Source organism: Microtus oregoni, unplaced genomic scaffold (assembly GCF_018167655.1).
Source record: "Microtus oregoni isolate MIOR12 unplaced genomic scaffold, Mior012 000002F_ref0000024, whole genome shotgun sequence".
Classification (NCBI taxonomy): Eukaryota; Metazoa; Chordata; class Mammalia; order Rodentia; family Cricetidae; genus Microtus; species Microtus oregoni.
In genome coordinates, this window is record NW_024543061.1 from 70,931,052 (window position 1) to 70,951,692 (window position 20,641).

Consider the following 20,641-nt stretch of genomic DNA (forward strand, 5'->3'; position numbering starts at 1 on the left):
CTGTTTAGTAGAAAAGTCTGCCAGATACTATGGACCTTTAGCTAAAGATGGCTGCTCCAGTGTTACAGAAGAACTTTCAGTTAAGTCCAGGCAGCATGATGTCTCTATCAATTCTAGAGTCCTAGAAGTTGCTTAAAATGCACTTCCTGTTTACTTAGGTAATATTATATCCTTCTGGAGTCTAAGATGCAGTTTACAAATAGTGATAGTTTTCTTAGTTATGATAAAAATTAAAGTATACACAAACATTGTAACTGTAATTCTTGCTTGTTGTTTTGTTAAATGTAACTTTTCTATATTAAAGTTAAAACCATCCTTTTTATTTAAACTGAAAAGGGAAATGGTGTGCAATGTGCTTCTGTATATGTATTGCTTTTATTGGTTACTGAATAAAGTTGCTTTTGGCCAATGACTTAAGAAAGTAAGCCAGGTAGAAAATTCAAACAGGTTTAGAGAGAAAGTAGGCAGAGTCAAGGAGACACCATGTAGCCGCTGGAGGAGACAACAGTGCATGGGAACATTGCCAGCAAACTATGAAACACCCAGTAAAATATAAAGTAATAAAAATGGGTTAACTTAAGATAAAAGAAATATCTAGCAATACATTTAAGTGATTGGAAAAGCAATGTTTTTAAGTAATACAGCTTTCTGTAATTATTTCAGGTTTGAGCAGCCAGGGAAGAATGAACAGCCTCCAATTACAGATAGATATATGATAGAGAGAGACGGAGAGAGGGGTAAGAATTGCTTGTTCCTAGAAAATATTTATGGACAGTTTAGTATTACTATTGCTAACATCACTATTTTAGGCTTCATGAGACAGTATCTCACTCTGTAGACAACAATGGCCAAATACTTTCTGCTGTGGGAGCTCTTTCTGCTCCTTCAGCCAATAGCCTTTGAGATACCAGGACACTGGGGTTTGGTATCTTTCACTTTAGAAAAGCAGAAGCAGCCCTCCATTCGAGTTCTTGTTTCAGACTCTGCTTCTGACTTCCAGACGCTTTTCCTTGTCGTGCATGAGGTTGTTGTCTGGATTCAATTTTGTTCATCAAATTAATGTTCTATTATTAATAGTATTAATTTTGTCTGGTAACTTTTTATTTTCAATGGTATTAATCCTGTCAACTAGCTGTTCATTGTTAGTATCTAAAGACTGTATCATTCCTAAAAGTGCCATATTCTTTCTTAATGATAGAAATGGAAAGCAAAACTGAGTCCCAATCCCCAATAAATTGAAGTGTTTTGATTAGAAGCAATGCAACCAGTGGTAACAGAAAGGGTCTTGGGCTGCTTCAGTTTCTGAGCCACTTTAGTTTTCCTCCTTGGTAATGGTCAAATACCGAGAAATATATATTGCTTAACAAATTAAAAGCAATTAAATCAATTCCATACACAGAGCAAAAAAAAAAAAAGACTACCAGAACTCACAGGAAGGGAGCAACAACCAGAGCTGCACATATTGCCATGTGGCAAGGAACCGCACCAGGGAACACTGCAGTCATGCATGCACTTGGGAAATTTCCAAGTTTCACATGTGGTACATTTTGCTGTGGCAGGGCTCTACAAAAAATAGGCTTAGGTAAAAGCAAGCCAAGGAGGGATGGTAGGGAGACTGTCTGGACCATGGACCAGCTAGGCCATTAGGCCGTTCACCTGATAGGCATGGAGTCTGAATCCATGTGTTGGCCAAATGAAGATGGATGCTTAAAAAAAAATCTCATACTAGCTCAGAATTGAGAAATAGATGGTTATTTATTTAGGGGTAGACTCACAAATCAGAATCCTTTGCTTGAATGGAGATCAGAAACTGGATCCCACAGCTGGAAAAAAGAGGCCTGAGTCCTGCTCTACATTGGCATATATAGTACAAGAGGCCACACACCAGTGGGCAGGTAACTGTTGCCTGAGGTTTGTGTCCTGTCTGGTTGCTGTCCTCCCACCTGGTCTCAGAAACATTTAGCCCCAAAGAAATTACACAGAGATCTATATTAATGATAACTTGACTGGCCCATTAGCTTAGGATTCTTATTAACTCTTATAACTTATGTTAACCCATTATTCTTATCTATTTTGGCCACCATGGCTTGCTACTTCTTTCAGTGGGACAATTACATCTTCCTTCTTCAGTGTCTGGACAGGACTGGTGAGGAATGGGCTTCATCCCTCCCAGAATTCTCGTGTTCTCATTGCCCTGCCTCTACTTCCTGTCTGAATATTTTTTAAAAGGAATCTTTTTCCATTCCCTCTTTGTTCATTTCCTGTAGAATTTGTTTTGTCACAGTCCAAATTCTGCCTATAGATTGGGGTTGCATCTTGTTAAGGGATGGTGTCTGTTACCGTAATCTTTCTCTAAGGCATGGCCTTGCCTGGCCAGGGATATGTGTTCAGTTCTTTGAACCCTAACATTAACAACTTCTACACTTGGTTGTTTCTCTTTCTTATAGTCAGATAAGATTTAGTCATTGTAAAGAAGGAGACTGTTAAGGAACTTGCAAGCTATTCAGAACATGAATAGATGATACCTTTAGGGAAAAAAACTGTGCTCATATACAATCTATGTAACCTAATCATGATGAAAAATATGATTTAGGGCTGGGTGTGGCTCACCCCTTTAATTTCAGGATTAGGGAGACAGAGGCAGATAGATCTCTATTACTCTGAAGCCAATCTGGAATCCACAGTGAGTTCCAGGACATCCAGAGCTACATAGAAAGACCCTGTCTCAAAACAAATTATAAAAGATTGCATTTAAAAATTGGTTTTAATGATAGAGTTATAAAAAATAGTTACAGGTTGAGATAGAGGAGAAAAGAAAGTATAAGCCTCTGTGAGATGTTTATAGAACCCTGTGCCATAATTGTAATCTACATTAATTAAGTGTAGGCTTAAACTGCATTGACTATCACTCAGAGCTGCTTATTCAATATGGTGGCTCTTGGTCACCCACAGCCTCTGGGTAACTGGGATGTGCCTGGTCTAGATTTAGAGATGCCATGAACATGTAATACACACTGAAATTGAATTCGATTTTAAAAAAGCATGCAAACTATTTCAACAATATTTACATTGACTGTATACAGAAATAATGATGTCTTAGTGCTTGAATAAATAATGTACAATATCATTTTTTTTAAGAATGGAATTTTTGAAAATATATGAGACAGTTTTAGTCTGTTGCATAACTATTTATACCACACCATAGTCTTTAATGTGGTAGCACTAACAATTTCACACATAGTGGCCAACACTCTTCATGAGTGGTAAGTTTCCTATAAACAAAATACCCAAATAGCCTGAGTGGTGGGTTTTGGCATCTATCTAATAGAAATACTGTTCATTCTGTAGTTTAATTTTAATCTATATCAAACAAAACAAACAAAACTATTCAGGACTAACAGATACTAAAATGACCTCAGCACTGAAGGTTTGTGAACCTGAACATAGAGAAAATACTCAGAGTGACATTATACAATCAGTAAATGAGTACACAGATCATAGATAAGAATAAATTACTGCATCAATGTTAGATGTCCTGAGTGTGATCGTTTGGATATGGTTGTATAAGATAAATTGTTGTCCCTTGAAAATATTTAGGAACATTTGAGACTCAATTTTATTTAGTTTGTTTGGTTCTATGACATAGGCTCTCACTGTTTTCATTTTGGCCCCCAGCAATCTTGTCTTGACCTCCTAGTTGCTAAGATTACATGTGTACACCAGTATATCTAGCCATCTTCTATTATTACTACCATCTCTATAAAACCTCAACTAATGATAGATGGATTAAACAAGAGTGGGTAGAACAACTGATGTCTTAGATAAAATATAGTCAGCAGTTCCTTGAACTATCCTTGTAATGGCTCACCAAATTTGATATATTTGATAGTCAAAAGAAATGTTTATACCAATGAAGAAACCTTTTACATGAAACAAAATACACAAAACAGAATAGAAATCAACTAACAACTAAGAAACTGAAGCCCAAAACTGCATTGTAGTTCTTAATTGCACTTTCTTTTTTTTTTTTGATGGTTTTCAAACATTTATTTTAAATCAGAGTCACCTCTTTTATTTCAAAAGAAAAACAAGTTGCATTGTTTTATTGCCTCTAATAACATTTTGTTTCCTACTTCAGGGTGCAGCTCACTGAACTGGCAAAAAGAAAACAGTAAAGATCCAAAAGCAGCTAGAATGTTTCGTCATGTGTTCTATCTTATCTTCCAAAGAAAAAGAAAATGCATGCAGAAAAGCAGCAAAAGTATACTACACTATTCTATACTGTACTGTACTATATTCGACTATACTGTACACCCCCCCCCCCCGGGACAGGGTTTCTCTGTAGCTTTGGAATCTGTCCTGGAACTCACTCTTTAAATCAGGCTGGCCTCAAACTCACAGAGATTTGCCTGCCTCTGCCTCCCACGTGCTGAAATTAAAGTTTTGAGGCACCACCATCTAGCTGTATACTACACTCTAAACCTTGGAGTCTTAGACAATACAATGTTTAGGAAACATTTTCATTTTCTAAAGATTTTTATCTATTGTTGAAATACATTTTAGTATGTAAATAGACTACTCAGCTGACACAGAAATGAATGGAAATCGGGTCAATGTCCAAGAACCAATGATTTATCCTATTGATAATGAAAATTCAGACTGTTTATTAGGGTTCTTTATTTAGTTCTATGGGTATGTAAGAAAATAGAAAGTGTAGATTCTTCAGGGCCTTGGGGGAATGGGGTGTCCATGTATCAAAGAAGATGTGATCCTCCAGGAAGAAAGATGGCCTCTGTTCTGTCAAATCAGATTTAGAAGAATGTTTTCAACCTCTTCCAGCACATCTCTCCATTTGTACAGAGGACAAAATCCTGGAATCAAAATACTTTTTCATAAGGAATCACAGATTATCAGAGGAAACAGATAAGAATCACACTTCCCATTTTACCTTTACTTCTTGCTTGAGGGCAATTTGGGTAATTTATCCATTCTCGTCTCACAGATACAGGGATAACGATTTTCACACTTAGTATAATCTAGTCTTGTTCTAGATAAAAATGCACATCTTCTGGTTTTATGATTTAAATTTGCTATTTTTGAGTCACTAAAGAACAAAAACAATGGGCAATTGTTTAATTTTGAGCAGTCACTGAAATATCATGGTTTGTATATTCTATATAGAGAACATATGAAGAATATAGGAACTATTACTATTTGGGACAATGAATTGTACCCTGTCTCTTGTATTTTAAATAAATGCTGTTTGGCTAATAGTCAGGCAGGAAGTATAGGAGAGCGACCAGGCAAAAACCAGAGGTGGGGAACCAAGGATTCTGGGAAGAAGAGAGAGTCAATCTACAGTCATCATCCAGACACACAGGAAGTAAGATATGACAGCCTGGCTGAAAAAGGTACAAGGTCGTGTGGCTAACACAGACAAAAATTATGGGCTAATATAAGTTATAAGAGTTAATAAGAAGCCCGAGGTAATAGGCCAATCAGTTTATAATTAATGTAGAGCTCTGTGTGATTTCTTTGGGACTGAATGATCGTGGGACCTGTTGGGACAGAAACCTTGGTCAACATTACTCTACTATTCTATATGAAGAATGTGGGCACTATTGCTTATAATTTCATCACTAAAATGTTTTATCTCTAAGTTCATTAATAAGAAATAGTCTCTTGGTCATCTTGGTCATACCAAAATTCTTCTTATCCTACTCTCACAGATTTTTGTCATGACATAAAACTGATTTTCAATATTTCCCAAGGAATTATATTATACTAAAACTGCTTTCTCACTTACATTTTGTCAGTTAATGGCTATGTAGAAACAATAGTGTGTAGCACATGGAACAAGACATCATTTGCTTGTGCCTTAGGGAAAAAAAGGATATTTGTAGTACAGTCCGAGATAAGGGTTTGTAACTAATGTTTTGGGCTGTTTTCCTTTTTTCCCCCACCTCCCACCATTTCACAATTAATGGGCATTGACTGAAGCATAGTAATCTACTGAATTCTCTGAATGCATAGCAACCCTGATTTCTGCAGGATGATAGGTTAGAGGCCATAACTCCCTTTTGTAAAGAAGAAAATATTAAATGCTGCAAAATAAAAGAATTATTAAAAAATTAGAAGACATAGCAACTAGTAAATGTGCTAAAACGGAAAGACTGTGAGTTTCAGTTCAACCTGGGTTATATAGCAAAACCGTAAGTCAAAAAGTAAATAATTAATATAATCCTGTAAAAAGCCTGCAGAAATCAGATTCCTACTCAGGCTGAGTCATGAAGGAGGGTCATCTGCCTATGTGTTACTGTCATTGGTTAATAAAGAAACTGCATTGTCCCTTTGATAGGACAGAAAATTAGGTAAGCAGGGTAAACAGAACAGAATGCTGGGAGGAAGAAGGCAAGGAGGCAGACGATATAGCTCTCCTCTCCAAGATGGATGTAGGTTAAGTTCTTTCCCAGTAAGCTACTACCTCGTGGCGCTACACAGATTATGAAATATGGGTTAAAGCAAGATGTGAGAATTAGCTAGTAAGAGGCTGAAACTAATGGGCCAGGCAGTGTTTAAATGAATACAGTTTCTGTGTAATTATTTTGGGTCAAGCTGGCCCGTGGCTGGGAGCTAGGTGGTGGGAATCAGCCTGCGACTCCTTCTACAGCTGAGGTTTTAGCAGAGGTTTGAACCAATTATATACATCAACTACAAAAAGTCAAGTGAAAGTTTTAGATAATTGTGCTCATTGTATCTGTCAGCATGATCCAGTCATAACATGTTTTTACAAGCTTTTGATTTATTTCTGCTCTGCACATCATAGAACATACAGTCCTAATGTTGTTTCAGTATTATATTACTGTCAGCCATCTTCTAGACTATTTCTCTTCCCTGTGTAACACTTGATCAAAATATGTGATAGGCATCTTCTTCTTATCCATGGGTTTCGTAGAAAATGAGGAAAGCCATGGAAAATGAAAGAAATGCCTTTGCACACATTTAAACAGGTGCTGCAGGAGAAGGGCCACTAGTTCCCAAACTAATCACATAGAAACTGTATTAATTCAATCACTGTTTGGCCAATTAGCTCTAGCTTCTTGTTGGCTAACTCATATTAATTTAACCCATTTTTTTAATTTGTGTATCATCACGTGATGGTGGCTTACCAGCTAAATTTCCCAGCAACTGTCTCCAGTGTCTCTGTCACTTCTCTCTGACTCTACCCTTCTTTCTCCCTTCATACAGCCTTTCTCTGACTAGTTCTGTTCTATATTGCCATAGCCTCAAAGCAGTTCTTTATTAGTTAACCAATAAAAGTAATACATAGACCTCCCACACCATTTTCCCTTTTCTGTTTAAACAAAGGGTAAGTCTTTAACTATAACATAGTAAAATTACATACAACAACACAGTTATCTAGCAAAAAAAAAAATACAGTTGTAATATTTATATCTACTTTATCTTTTATCCTAACTAAGGAAAACTATATCTATAAATTCTTCAACTCCATCAAAGACTCCAGAAGGATATAATATTACCTAAGTAAACAATAAGTTTAGAAGGAGCTGTGGGCCGCTCTCTGCCACCCAGCTTCTGGCCACCGGCTAGCTTTAACCAAAATAATTACATGGAAAATGTATTCATTTAAACACTTCCTGGCCCATTTTCTGTAGCCTCTTATTGGCTAACTCTCACATCTTGATTAACCCATTTCTAATAATATGTGTAGCACCACGAGGTTTTGGCTTACCGGGAAAGATCTTAACCTGTGCCCATCTCAGAGAGGAGAGGCATGGCATATGCCTCACTGCCTTCTTCCTCTCAGTTTACTCCGCCTACCTAATTTTCTGTCCTATCACAGGGCCCAGGCAGTTTCTTTATTAACCAATGAAAGTAACACATAGAAAGATGACACTCCTCCATCATTTCCCCCTTTTCTGTTTAAACAAAAAATTTAACATAGCAAAATTATATATAACAAAATAGTTATCAAGCAAGAATTACAGTTACAATATTTATATCTACTTTATCTTTTATCAAAACTAAGGCTAAGTATAACTATCTATCTATTTTCAACTCCATCAAAGACTCCAGGAGGATAAAATATTCCCTAAGTAAACAAGATGTAAGTAACTTCCAAAACTCTAGAAATGACAGTTTGTCAGTTATTTTCTTCTGTGTCCTTCAGATCATCTGGCAGACACTTTTATGAAGCAGGAACTTTGAAAGACAGTGTCACCTTTAGACAAATTTAGCAATCATCTTTCTGTCGACCCTACATGTCCAGTTTATCAACAGCCCAGGAAAGAGCAGTTTCTTGCCCAAATGCCTAACCAACTCAACAAGGAGCCTCTTTGATGCCCATTTACCCCTTGAAGTACCTTGTGCTGCCAAAAACTGATGTGTCTCATTGTCATGAAAAGTCTTAGGTTCTTAAAACGTTTTAAATGTCATATTCCATAGTCCTTGAAAGGCTTGAAGAATGCCTATTCATCTGAAATACATCTTTGTACATCTAGAAATCCTAACTAACATGACTACAAGCTTGACTATTATAGATGATTATCTATTAACATATTTCTTAATTATACATTTCATTTTTAAATGAGCTACACAAACACAATAACTTAATAAAGATCAGAAATACATATACATATAACAAACTTGACCCTAAAATTTGTATCAATAAACCAAGATTCATACCAATGCAAATTATTCATATCTATATTAAACAGGGACTATGCTTTCATTTTTCAGCTGCCCAGACACAATCACACAGAAACTAAATTAATTATAATACTGTTTGGTAATGTCTTAGAATTCTTACTAGTTAGTTCTATTAAATTAATGTACTTCTATTAATCTGTGTATTGCCACAAGGCTGTGGGTTACTGGTGCAATATGTTATTCCTTTAGCAGCTACATGGCATCTCTATCTTTGTTCAGATTTCCCACATGGCTTTACTCTGCTAAGCCATTGACCAAAATATCATTACTCATTAACTAATAAAGGTAACGTATATCACACACAATCCTCCCAACTCATGTACCACTATTAGTGTGAGTGTTCAGGAAACTCACAGGTTAGATGGGCCATTGTCAATCCATTGCCATTTGTTTTTTCCTGTATCATACGATAATCCAATCCAGTAAGTGTTTGGATTACTTTTGACCTGAAGGAACTTCTGTAAAGGAAAAGACATATCTGATGATAAAATTTACTTCTGTTTCAGAGAAAGAACAACATAACACACGTTAGCTATTTGTATGTCAGTTCCCTGTTGTCCTTTCCTCCAATCTATTGAAGTTCATTTTTAAAGTACTTTCTCACTAGTGGCTAATTTGTGCCAAAACCAATAAATTCCATAATTTATTTTAAAAAGAAATTAGGTATCTAAAGATACTGGATTCATGAAATGATTTGTGACTGTGCTTCTTAGAGAAAGTTGCACTGTGTAGCGAAAGGTTGTGCTTGAATTCACAATCTCCCTTAATCAGACCCCTAAACGAGCATGGCATAACAGCTCCATATGTAATTTTGAAATTATAAAAGTATTCAAACCTTTGACTATAGTCAGTTCTGCCAAGGAGACATGTTTGGATAAGGGTGGCCTAGAATTTATGGTAATGGCCAATCAAAACTGGTCCACCTAAAGATTCTAAACTATCTGAGTAGCAGGACCCACTTGCTGGAGCATCAGGACCCTACAGACCCAGGATAGAATCAGACAACTGGAGAAAAAGTCAATGTAATAATGGCTAATAATATTTACAGTACTCAAAGTTTGATTCCTAGCCCAATTGTCCTCAGAAAGATTTCATCCAGCAACTGATGAAAATAGAGACTGAGACCCTTAGCCAAACTTTAGACCAAGCTCCCGATAATAAGAGGGAGAGGGAGGAACCAAAGGGATCAAGGACTTCAGATAAGAAGTCATAGAATCAACTACCCTTTAACCATGAGAGCTCACAGTGTCTGAAGAGACAACCAGGGAGCCTGCATAAGACTTACTGGACTCTTCATATGGGGCAGTTGGGCAGCTTGATCTTCTTGTGGGACATCTGATAGTGGGAGCATGGGCTGTCTCTAACTCTGTTGCTGGGCTTTGAGACTCTAATCTTTATATTGGTTCACATTTTCCACAGACTTTTCAACTTTCAGAAAATTTATTTGTTTATTTTACTTCCTGTCTCCTGCTTTCCTTCTGACCTCTCCTCCCAACCTCTCCTGGCATTTCCTCTTGACTTCTACCCCCAATCCTTTACCACTCCTTTTCTGTTCAGCAAAGAGTAGGCTTTCCATGGAATCAACAAAGAAATGGGCATACCAAATTGCAGTAAGTACAAACAACCCTGTCCCCTCCGTATTAAAACTGGGAAATGTGAAATGCTGTGAATTAAACTGCATGCTTCAGAGAGGAAGCCATTCTGTGGTAGAACTTGATGAGGAAATAATCTAAAAAACATACGCCAAAATATATTTAGTAATTTTAGTACATTAATATTTCCAAATATCTTTCTCTGTCATCATGGCAAAGGTTTCAAGCTGATCCTAAAACTGTTTTTCCAGAAAAATATCCTGTGTGTATTTGGATACACGTCTTTAGTAACCAATATAAACAGAAAATGAGAGAACCTTGATAATTTTGTTTTTTAAATACACATTTCTAGAGATAGATATCGTTTTTGAAATATGAGAATATTATAAAGTAAATATTTTGGCCAGATTCCATGAAAATCAAAATGGGACTAACTAGTTAAAATCATTTATTACATGGATCTTATATAAGTTCCATTTTGGAATTGGGCCCAGAAGTCACTTAATTTCTTGATTGTCATCTAACTGCTCACTACAGACACTTCTGGACTCCAAGGAGCAAGCACTAAGTTCCAGGTAATGGTCTAACTGTCTCTCTGGAACTAAGGGAATTTCAGTCACTGGATATTCTATACAAAAGGGTTAAATTTATTCAGGGAAAACATGATTTTCTGAGAAATTTTCTTGCAGATTCTTGAGAAAAGGAGGAGATTGCAATTGTCTCTCAATATCGAGTCTCTTTGTCAAAGATGCTGTGTCCTGACACTAAGCCAGGAGCAGGATTGAGTTTCTGGGGAGACTTTTACTGCAGTTTTTCACACATTACTGGCAAACAATATACAATCTTGAAGGTTTTACTTTCAAAACCATGCCTGCACTTGGTATGCCACTATTCAAGGGTTAGAGACACACTCCCAGAGAATAGAAAAGCATGGAAGAGTCTACAGTACCAGTTCATCATCATCGTCTATCTTCAAAAGGGACAAGCTACAGTCCTGGCAGGTCTGTTTACATCCACTCCAGTCTTTTTTGTCCATGATAAAATAACATTTTATGCCAGAGCAGAACCAGTATCCGTCTGCACATTTGCCTACAACAGAGAAGGTGAATAACTAAACTTCTTATTTTCTGGCATACTGTTATCAGAGAAATGCACTTATTAAGCCTCTATAACTAAGAAAAGAATCATGGATTTCAGAAATTGAGATTCTAGCATGCAGAGAGACTCCTGTACACCCATGCTTTTTGCAATGCTCTTTATATGGAAACAGCTGATGTGTCCATTGTTGAAAAATCAGTACAAAAATATAGCAGATGAGCACGAAGGAATACTGTTTATCTTTCAAAGGGAAGTAAATCAGCTGGGCATGATGGCTTATGCCCATGACGTGAGCACTCTGGAGAGTGAGACAGGAGGGTCACTGGCAGTTTGAGGCCAGCATAGGTTAAGTAGTGATGACCATACCAGCCTTGTGGTTAGAAAGTAGATTCAAAGACAGCCTGAGCTAGAGAGACTCAACATCCCAACATGAACAATACAGATGAGGACCCCTGTGGCAAACATAGATGAACTTGAGCGTGGTGTGCAAAATGAAACAAACCAGGCCTAGGACCAAATTATATGACTCAACGCAGATGAGGGTTTTAACACAGTCCAAGTCTAAGAAACAGAACCGTATAGTAAGGAGCTTGAGGGTGGAGAACAAACACTGGCTGTTAAAAGTCTGTTACAGGGATGATAGAATTCTAGATTAATAGGAATACCCTGGGCTCATACTCGTTCACACATACTGTGCATTTAACGTTGTGCTGTGCTCTGTTAGATGCTCTTATTTTAAGAGTTATAAGAGACATATGAAAGAGCTTGTGAAGGTGATAGTCTGTTCTGATTATGTTGATGCTCAATGGTATGTCCACATTCCCAAACATGTCAAGTTGAAAACAATGAAATGTTTACAGTTTGTTTAACAACAACACCTCAATACAAATATTTTGTTTATTGAAGGGATTGTGAGGGCCATGTTCAATTAACAAACTTTATCTTCAATCTTTGTTTTCCTTTGAAGAGGTATCATTGTGTAGCTCAGGCTGGCCTGGAATTTGTTGGACTGTTCTCAAATTTACAATCCTGCCTCAGCCTCCTAATTACAGGAATTACAGTGTTAAACTATCATTTACAGATGACAAAGCACTTTTTAAAGAAAATTAATGATTAAAATGTTTTCCGTGGTCCGGAATACTTCAAAGATAATTTTGGAGCTTTTTCTTTTCTTCACTCATATGTTACAGTATAACAATTTTAATGCTATCATCTGTTCTGTCCTTGCATAATAAAATTGTCAACCCTTACTATTACAGCAGAGTAAGTTTATATGCAAAAGCTCTTTGTAAACTCTAAATCCTGAAAAATTATTTAATAATTATTGATCAGTTGAATCAATAAAAGATAATCAGTAATGATGCAAAATAAAAAAAACTTTCCTCATAACACTTGATATATGTATCTTTTGGGTGTAATTTATAGTGTTACTGTGAGAAGTGCATAAATCTGAACAGCCATGCTGAAACTCTCATTTAAGCTTTAGGGAGGATATCTTAGTCACAAACAGGCCAATGTATCATAATAAGACAGAAAAAAACACACACATTGTTATTTCTGTGACTGTTATCACCTAAATGCTCTATGTTCATTTTAACCTAAATATTTTGTAAATACACTCTTAATAAAAACTTCATGTTCTGACAAAAACAAAGTGGGATACTCAGATTTTCCCATAAATAAAATTGACCTGAATTCTTGGCTGTGATGAATTGTAATTCCATGTACCGGTAGCAGCAGGAGCATCCTAGAACCCCTGAGTTCTAGATATTATTAGATATCCTAATCCAAGCAAGGATTTCCAGGGTTCTTTACCGCTACATAAAACCTCAACAATTAACCCACAGATCACCAGTGTTAAAAGTGGCTAACAGGATTTCAAATCTTCTAGAGAAGAATCAATACAGAATAGTGCAATTCCTTACTCAAGATCCCCTCCATACCTGTGAGCTGTATGCAGTCGAAAACTTTAGTTTCCCCACAGCATCTCTTTTGTTCTCTGTTGGAGGAATCAAGTTCCTTCTGACGTTTGAAGTCATCAAGCTCTCTAGACTTATTTCTCAGCATTTCTTGCATTAAGGAGTTGTTACTTTGCAGGGTGTGATACTGTTGATCGATGTTGTTTAGAGTTTTCTGCAGTTCATGTTTGTTTCCACTATCCTGAGAAACTAAAATTAATAGCAGATATAAAACCAAAAAATGCTCATATGAAATAAGTATTAAACTCTAAGATTAGAGAAAGAATTTCAATTTTATACCAACCTATGTCATTACTTTAGTTTGTACTTAAAGTTTAGAAATTAAAGTATCAATTGATTATAGAAATTGAAATACTAATTTCTCTATGTCAGTAGATAGAATTTTTACAGCAATTTCAATATAAAGTAAATGATAGGTACAGTTGAAAGAAACTGTAATGGAAGCACCATACCTACCAATTAATTCACATTTTAACACCATAAAACTTACAAATAAATAACTAAGTAAATATTCAGTGGACACTTAATACAGCATGAAAATGTGAATGAATAAACATTAAGAAATGATACAATTTTGACTGGTGTCTTTGGAAAGCATAATATCCATATATGTAGTTGTGTTTTAGCCCAGACTTAGATTTAGTGTCTCTAAACATTTGACAAAATCCAAAAATGATCAGGCTTTAATGTCTCTGTACAAAGGAGGTATTTTCATCTAACAATATCCTTTACATACACAGAGTAAAATAAATAAATGCTCATCATTTCTTTTGCAAATCTGTATCTCACAGAATGCTTACATTTACAGAAGATTCACAATCACCTGAGTTCAGAAGACTGACTATCACAAAGTTCTCAGAAGGCAAACTGCCACCATGTCGTCAAAAGGAATATGACCAAAACTGAGACAAAATGAGGCAGCTCCTAACAGCCACAGAGTTAATAGGATAGGTATGTAAGAGAACAGGATGTGTAGCATCAGAAAGAAAACACCTAAAGTCCAGAACTATGTGACATTCTCCCTATTATAGACAGGACAATGAACAGTGTTAACGGCGTAAGTAGTGTCTAAAGTTATTACTTAGGCAGAAAGGCAAAGAAGATGTTTATCAGATACTCACCATATGCCACCAACACTGCGACGGCCACCAGAAGGGAACAAAGGATTCCCAGAGTTATTGCCATGAGGTACCTGGGGACTAAACACTCTTAAATGAACAAAACAAAGCAAGAAATTTATCACCATGAAAAGAACACTTCCTTTTTGCTAATTATAATTTTGCATAACATGGCCTCTAAAAATTTTAAAGAAGTCCATCTTACAATCTGACTAAACATGTGTTTTTTAAATTGTAGATCTCTCCCTAAAATTTACCTACCATAGAGATGTTACATTTGCAAAGTTTCACAGGATTTCAAACTTTTTTCATCTCTAGATTTGTATTCTCAGTCCTCTGTCTCAGCTTAGAAGTAGCTGGATGGCAGACATGTGCCCCCCTTCTCCCAGTTCTACAGAATCAAAAGTGCATCCTTCAAAAACACTGGAAAAACAGACACAGTCCAAATAGAAGACCACAAACTGGAGTGTGCAGTCCATCAAGTGAGATTAACTGGGGATGAGGAGGAAGGAAAGAGGGTCGATGTTCTTGAGAACTGTAGAGAATCTTGATAGAATGGAGTTGACCTGTACACAGGCTCATTCTTAAAGGAGCCTAAATTTAACTATCTTCTTTCTTTCCTGAAATCCAATCTTCTTCAGACAATACTGAATACTTATGTTTATCTGAAACATGAAAGCCATGCATCTGATTATCACCTGGTAAAAGAAGTAAAGACTCTCAGCTGGAGTCAATTTGTGACGCTGTGAGCAGACTGCGTACAGAAAATAATAATAATAATAATAATAATAATAATAATAATAGAGCCTGGCAGTGGTGGCTCATGTCTTTAATTCCAGCACTCAGGAGACAGAGGCAGGTGGATCTCTGAGTTCGAGGCCAGCCTGGTATATGGAGTGAGTTCCAGTGGAGGCTTCAGAACTACAGAAAAACCCTGTCTTGAAAAGCAACAAAAAAAGAAAATAAAGACTCCAGCTTTTTATTAATAAATTTAATTTTCTTCAGCATTTCTTTAAATGCAGTATGATTTAGTCCTCCCCATCCTTACTACCCTCTCCTATCCTCCTCTTCCTCTGCAGCCTTCTTTCCAAGACACTTTCTCATCTGATGGACGATTGTTGCTGTTTCATTGCATTAGATCTTCGGAATACTTCAGAGAGTTAAAGCCCCTTATGCTAGAATGAAAGTATTATTTCTAATGTATGTTTTTCATTTCTTTGAGATTTGTTACTCTAGATCATTTGGTTTTCTTCAGACTGCAATTTGTCTGCTATTTTTAAAAGTTTCAGAATTTTTCTTCACTAAACTAATTTAAATCCTCCTATTTTTTTTTCAAATATGACAGAAAGTATTAGCTTCTCACTACTTGATTCTCAAGAACATTTGCTTATAGACTCCTATTGTTCTACTTCGCCAATAACTAATTAGAAGTAGAGGTAGAGTTGCATTTTTTCACTCTATCTGCTTTTTAATTTTAAAATTGACTACTTCATTTTTTAACTTATTTCTGAACAGTTTTGTACATGATGATTTTCCCACTCCCACTCACCTCCCTTCTACTCTTGTGTAGCTCAACTGTTTTCAATTGAAGCCAGTAGGATATTGTTTTTCAAGTGTCAAAAGTTACAAGGCATAAAATCCAAGTGAATTTAAATGTTTAAAACATTTACCTCTGTGAAAAGTTTCTCTCGGCTCTTGACGCTTGTCCTTCCTTTCTCTGGTCTGCAATTCTGAAGACTTACCAAATCTCACAGTTGTGTAAGTGATCGCTTCATCACTCATCTTGATCGTAAGTAAGATATGCTTTGCTTTAAAACCCGACCTTGAGTGATTTCTAAAGAAAAAGGTAAAATTTCCACCATTAGGAAGACACCTGGATCTTTGCAGAGTGATAAGAAGGCATAGGATCTGATTAACTTCTATAGCAATCCGAGCATCATAACCTTAAATTCCAGTAGAGGTGAGAAGTCTTTGAAGATTTCTACTAAAGTTATTTATATTGCTATTAGTCACAGTAATTATTATCAGAAAATACAGAATAAGTTTAAAATATATTAATAAGTTATTTTAATATTGGCACAGCCTATGTGTTCAAAATATTCAACAAATATAGAAATGTTAAGAAAAATTGGTACCACTGGAAAAAATTATTGAAAAACTTTAACACTAACAATTCAAATAACAAAATGTCAAAGCTTTCTGAATATATAATTGTTTTTAGCTGTGAGCCTAGCCTTTAAACTCAGGACCTTTCCTTGGCACTTAGCTGGCTTTTGGTAATCTGTTCCCCATGCTGGGTTACCAGTCCATTTCTCAAAGACATAAGGGGAGTAACCTGGTCTAGCCTCAACTGATGAGCCATGCTTTATGCAAGCCTATGGGAGGCCTGTCCTTTTCTGAATGGAGAGGGAAGAGGAGTGGATGTGGTGGTAGGATGGGAAAGGGGAGAGGAAGGAGGGGAAAGTGATTGGTATGTAAAATCAAAAATAATCTATTATTTAAATAAAAAACAAATTAAATTTTTCTTTAAATTTAGTTACTTATTTTGATAAACACACAAGTATAAAGATGTTCTTACAGTTTTTTAAATTCTACATGATTCTCAGAGTCTCCAAAAAACCACCTTAAAACAGTATTTAAAGACTAATCCTGAAGATGATTAAGATTTTGGGCTACAAGACACATATTTTTTTTTTTGGGGGGGGTGTTAAAGCCCAAACCTGAGCTGTCTAACTTCTCCACCCAACCACAGTCTACACATTCATCTCCAGGATCAGGCCTGGTAAATGCAAGAAAGTAGAGATGATCATACTGAGCGGGGTCACCCAGACCCTGAAAACCAAGCGCCAGAGGGTCTTTCTTGTCTGTGGCTCCTGTCTGAAAGTCTTCAGACATGCTACAAAACCTGGAGTAACTGCAGCAACCAGGAAGGTAGAAAGGGGCATTGGAAGCGTGGTGTGTGGCACCAATAGAGAGAAGCGTAGCAGGATAAAACCTGGAGTTTAAATATCAAATCATCTCATGTACACAATAATTTCACATGTTATATTCCAGTATATAATGTTGCCGGAAAAGCCTACATGAAAATAAATTTTGTCATTATGCTGCTGTCGTTAATGTCCATAATGGATTTAATTCTCTCACTCCACTTTTATGTTTGTCTTAAGGATATAACTCAGGCAGTCAGTCAGTCAGGCATGTGTAGCGTATTTTACACATGGAGCCATCTTACCTGGCTCCTATTATGACTTCTTCAAGATTAATAATATATAAATATTTGATGCAGTTAAAGAGTAATAAACTCCATAGATCCTTCCACCTTATTTTCTTAGCACACAGAAGTCTCTTCTCACTCAGAAAGAAAATAACTAGTGCTGAACTCCAGTTTTCACATACCGCCAGAGTCAACCAGATCTAACCCAGGCAATAGGGCTTCCCAATCAATCCCGCTCTCAAGTCAAACCATGTGAAATTCTCTAGAGTACAAAAGATCATGTGATAGAAATAAAACAAAAGCAGCAGTTACCTGTGATTCTGGTGAAGTGAACTGAGCCCTGCAAGTGAGGGACAAGTTCAACTTTCCTCCCAGGCCAGGTCCTCTCAGAGCTCCAAGAGAAAAGGCAGAACTGAATAGCATCTGAATGCTACTCCAGCTCATAATTGTCAGCCCCTCCTCCTTACAGAAACTGCAAAGAGGAAACTGCATGATGAAAGCTGATGCTGACAGAAAGGAAAGAACCAACATATCATGTCAGATGCTACAAATCATGTCCATAATCAATATTTGAAAGCTAAGTTGAACATACCTGCGAGGAAGTGAAACCAGTGTCCTTAGGAAAACCAGTAGTAGAGAGAAGTGACTGACATTCCCCCACTCTTAATTTTCTAGCAGGCTGTTGGAAAATTTCCCTTTCGTTACTATTGGGAAAGAAAACGCATTTCTTGTTTTTGAATTATGCTTATTATAGCTAAAATGTGTTTTCAGATTCCTTTAAAGCGCTCACTTTAAAATCACTCCGCTGTGAAACTCTTGCTGTATATTCTTTTTACTTTTCATTCATAGAGAATGTTTACTGGGAATGTTGATGTCATTCTGTACGGAGGAGTTTTTTTTTTTGTTTGTTTTATTTTTTTTTTGCTTTTTTTGTTTGTTTTCTGACTCTTGAGACAGGCTTTCTCTGTGTAACTCTCCTAGCGGTCCTGGAACTCACTTTGATTATTTTTTTTTATTATTTTTTTATTTTATTCTTTCTTTCTTTTTTGTTTTCGGTTTTTCGAGACAGAGTTTCTCTGTAGCTTTGGAGCCTATCCTGGAACTAACTCTTGTAGACCAGGCTGGCATCAAACTCACAGAGATCCACCTACCTCTGCCTCTTGAGGGCTGGGATTAAAGGTGTGGGCCACCACAGCCACACCTGGAACTCACTTTTTAAACCACGCTGGCCTTGAACTCACAAAGATTCAGCTGCCTCTAACTCTGGGATTAAAGGCACGTGTCACAGCTTCCAGGCACATCCAGAGGAGTTTTATTCATGGTACTGGGACATCAAATCTAAGACACTGAACATGCTCAGCAAATGCTTTATCACTCAGCTATATAAATAGGCGCTTTTGTTTTGTTTGTTTTTTGATTGGTAAATTGTTTCATTGTATTTTTTTGAGACACTTGTTATATTCATGCTATGTAGCACAGTCTGACCTCAAATTCATAGTCCTTAGATTTGTCTCTTAACTGCTGGGATTATATTGCATAATACTGTACCAATTTATACCATGTTTTTGATTTATATTTTCTAATAATCAGTTCACATTTCTACATTTCATAAACATTGATATACAAGATTTTAAAGCAATATACAATTATCAATCAGTTGTACACGGCATAAATTAATTAGAAATATCTACTGCTGAACATTCATGTTGTTTTATAATAGTTTGTTGTTGTTAGTTCAAAAATTACATGTGATATACTTTAAAACATACTTAGACATTTTATGCATGAAGTCAAGGAATTAAAGTAGATATACATTTAAGGAACTCTGGTATAGATTATAATACTCCCTCTTGTTAACTTATATAGTCTACCATTTGGTATACACAAATATTCACAATTGATAATTTTAGAGATGAGATAAGGTGGATTTTTCTTCTATGTGAGTTTTGCTTATGGTTTTGTGAACGATGATTTCTGGAAAGAAACTGTGTCAGCAAAGACAAATGCTGATTAAAATTACAATGCAATAGAGGGGTTGGGACGTTGTAGATTTAGAGGCTATTTACCTTATCACAGGCTATCTTTAGCCCCCTAAATAACCTTTTTTGCCCACTATGTCAGAACTAACATCCTATGACAATAGATAAAAAAATCCTTTTAATGCTATCAGCTTGGCAGACCACTAACTCCACCAACCTGAAAGCAAGGAACTTCATCTGATGACCTGTAGAAAAGCTTCTATCTTTCTGTAACCAAGTCTCTGATGTGGCCACCAATATATGCTGAATTTGCCTTGATATATAACTTTCTCTGTTCTGATTTATTTAATGACACAAAGTAACTAACTCTGGATGTATAAATAAAGCCTTCCAGAATACTCAGAATGTAGATTCAATGTGAACTCAGAAGGGCCTGCATTTTAGTTTGCCACAATCATGAGATTGTACCTGGAGAGACATGAGTGAAAATACCAACAAGTACTCTGACTTCAGATCAATTCGATCATTCACAGTTTTGACTACAGCAATAGAGAAGAACACCTTCTTTTCAGGGTTGTTGTGATTATTTAACAGATATTAAAATATTTTTTTGTTTAGTTTTCTTTGAGGCAGAGTCTCTCTATGTAATACTGGCTGGCCTGAAATTTGCTATGTAGAACTGGCTGTCATCAAAATCATAGTGATTGCCTGCCTCTGTTTAAAAGTGCTGGGATTAAAGGTATGAGCCATCACATCAGCTTCACAAATAAAAATTTTAAACATAACCTGGAAATCGATAGGATGCTTTCATTCAACATGAAACATTATATTTAAAGCCCAAAATTCCATTTGTTCCTTACCACATAATTTTGAGCAAAACACTGAATCTTCAAACCTGTTTTTTTCACATAGTTATCTAGAGAGTGTGTCA

General features: G+C 36.3%; 1 protein-coding gene across 1 annotated transcript; it reads right to left on the reverse strand.

The window, feature by feature from the left end:
• Nucleotides 1-4,950: 4,950 nt before the first annotated feature.
• LOC121436440 (killer cell lectin-like receptor 2) lies at nt 4,951-16,299 on the reverse strand. The gene is made up of 6 exons (XM_041636333.1): nt 16,188-16,299; nt 14,521-14,607; nt 13,364-13,588; nt 11,272-11,411; nt 9,085-9,188; nt 4,951-5,104 (listed from the first exon to the last, which is right to left on the reverse strand). The coding sequence occupies exons 1-6, from the start codon at nt 16,297-16,299 to the stop codon at nt 4,951-4,953; spliced, it is 822 nt and encodes a 273-aa protein (XP_041492267.1).
• Between the last annotated feature and the right edge of the window lie 4,342 nt (nt 16,300-20,641).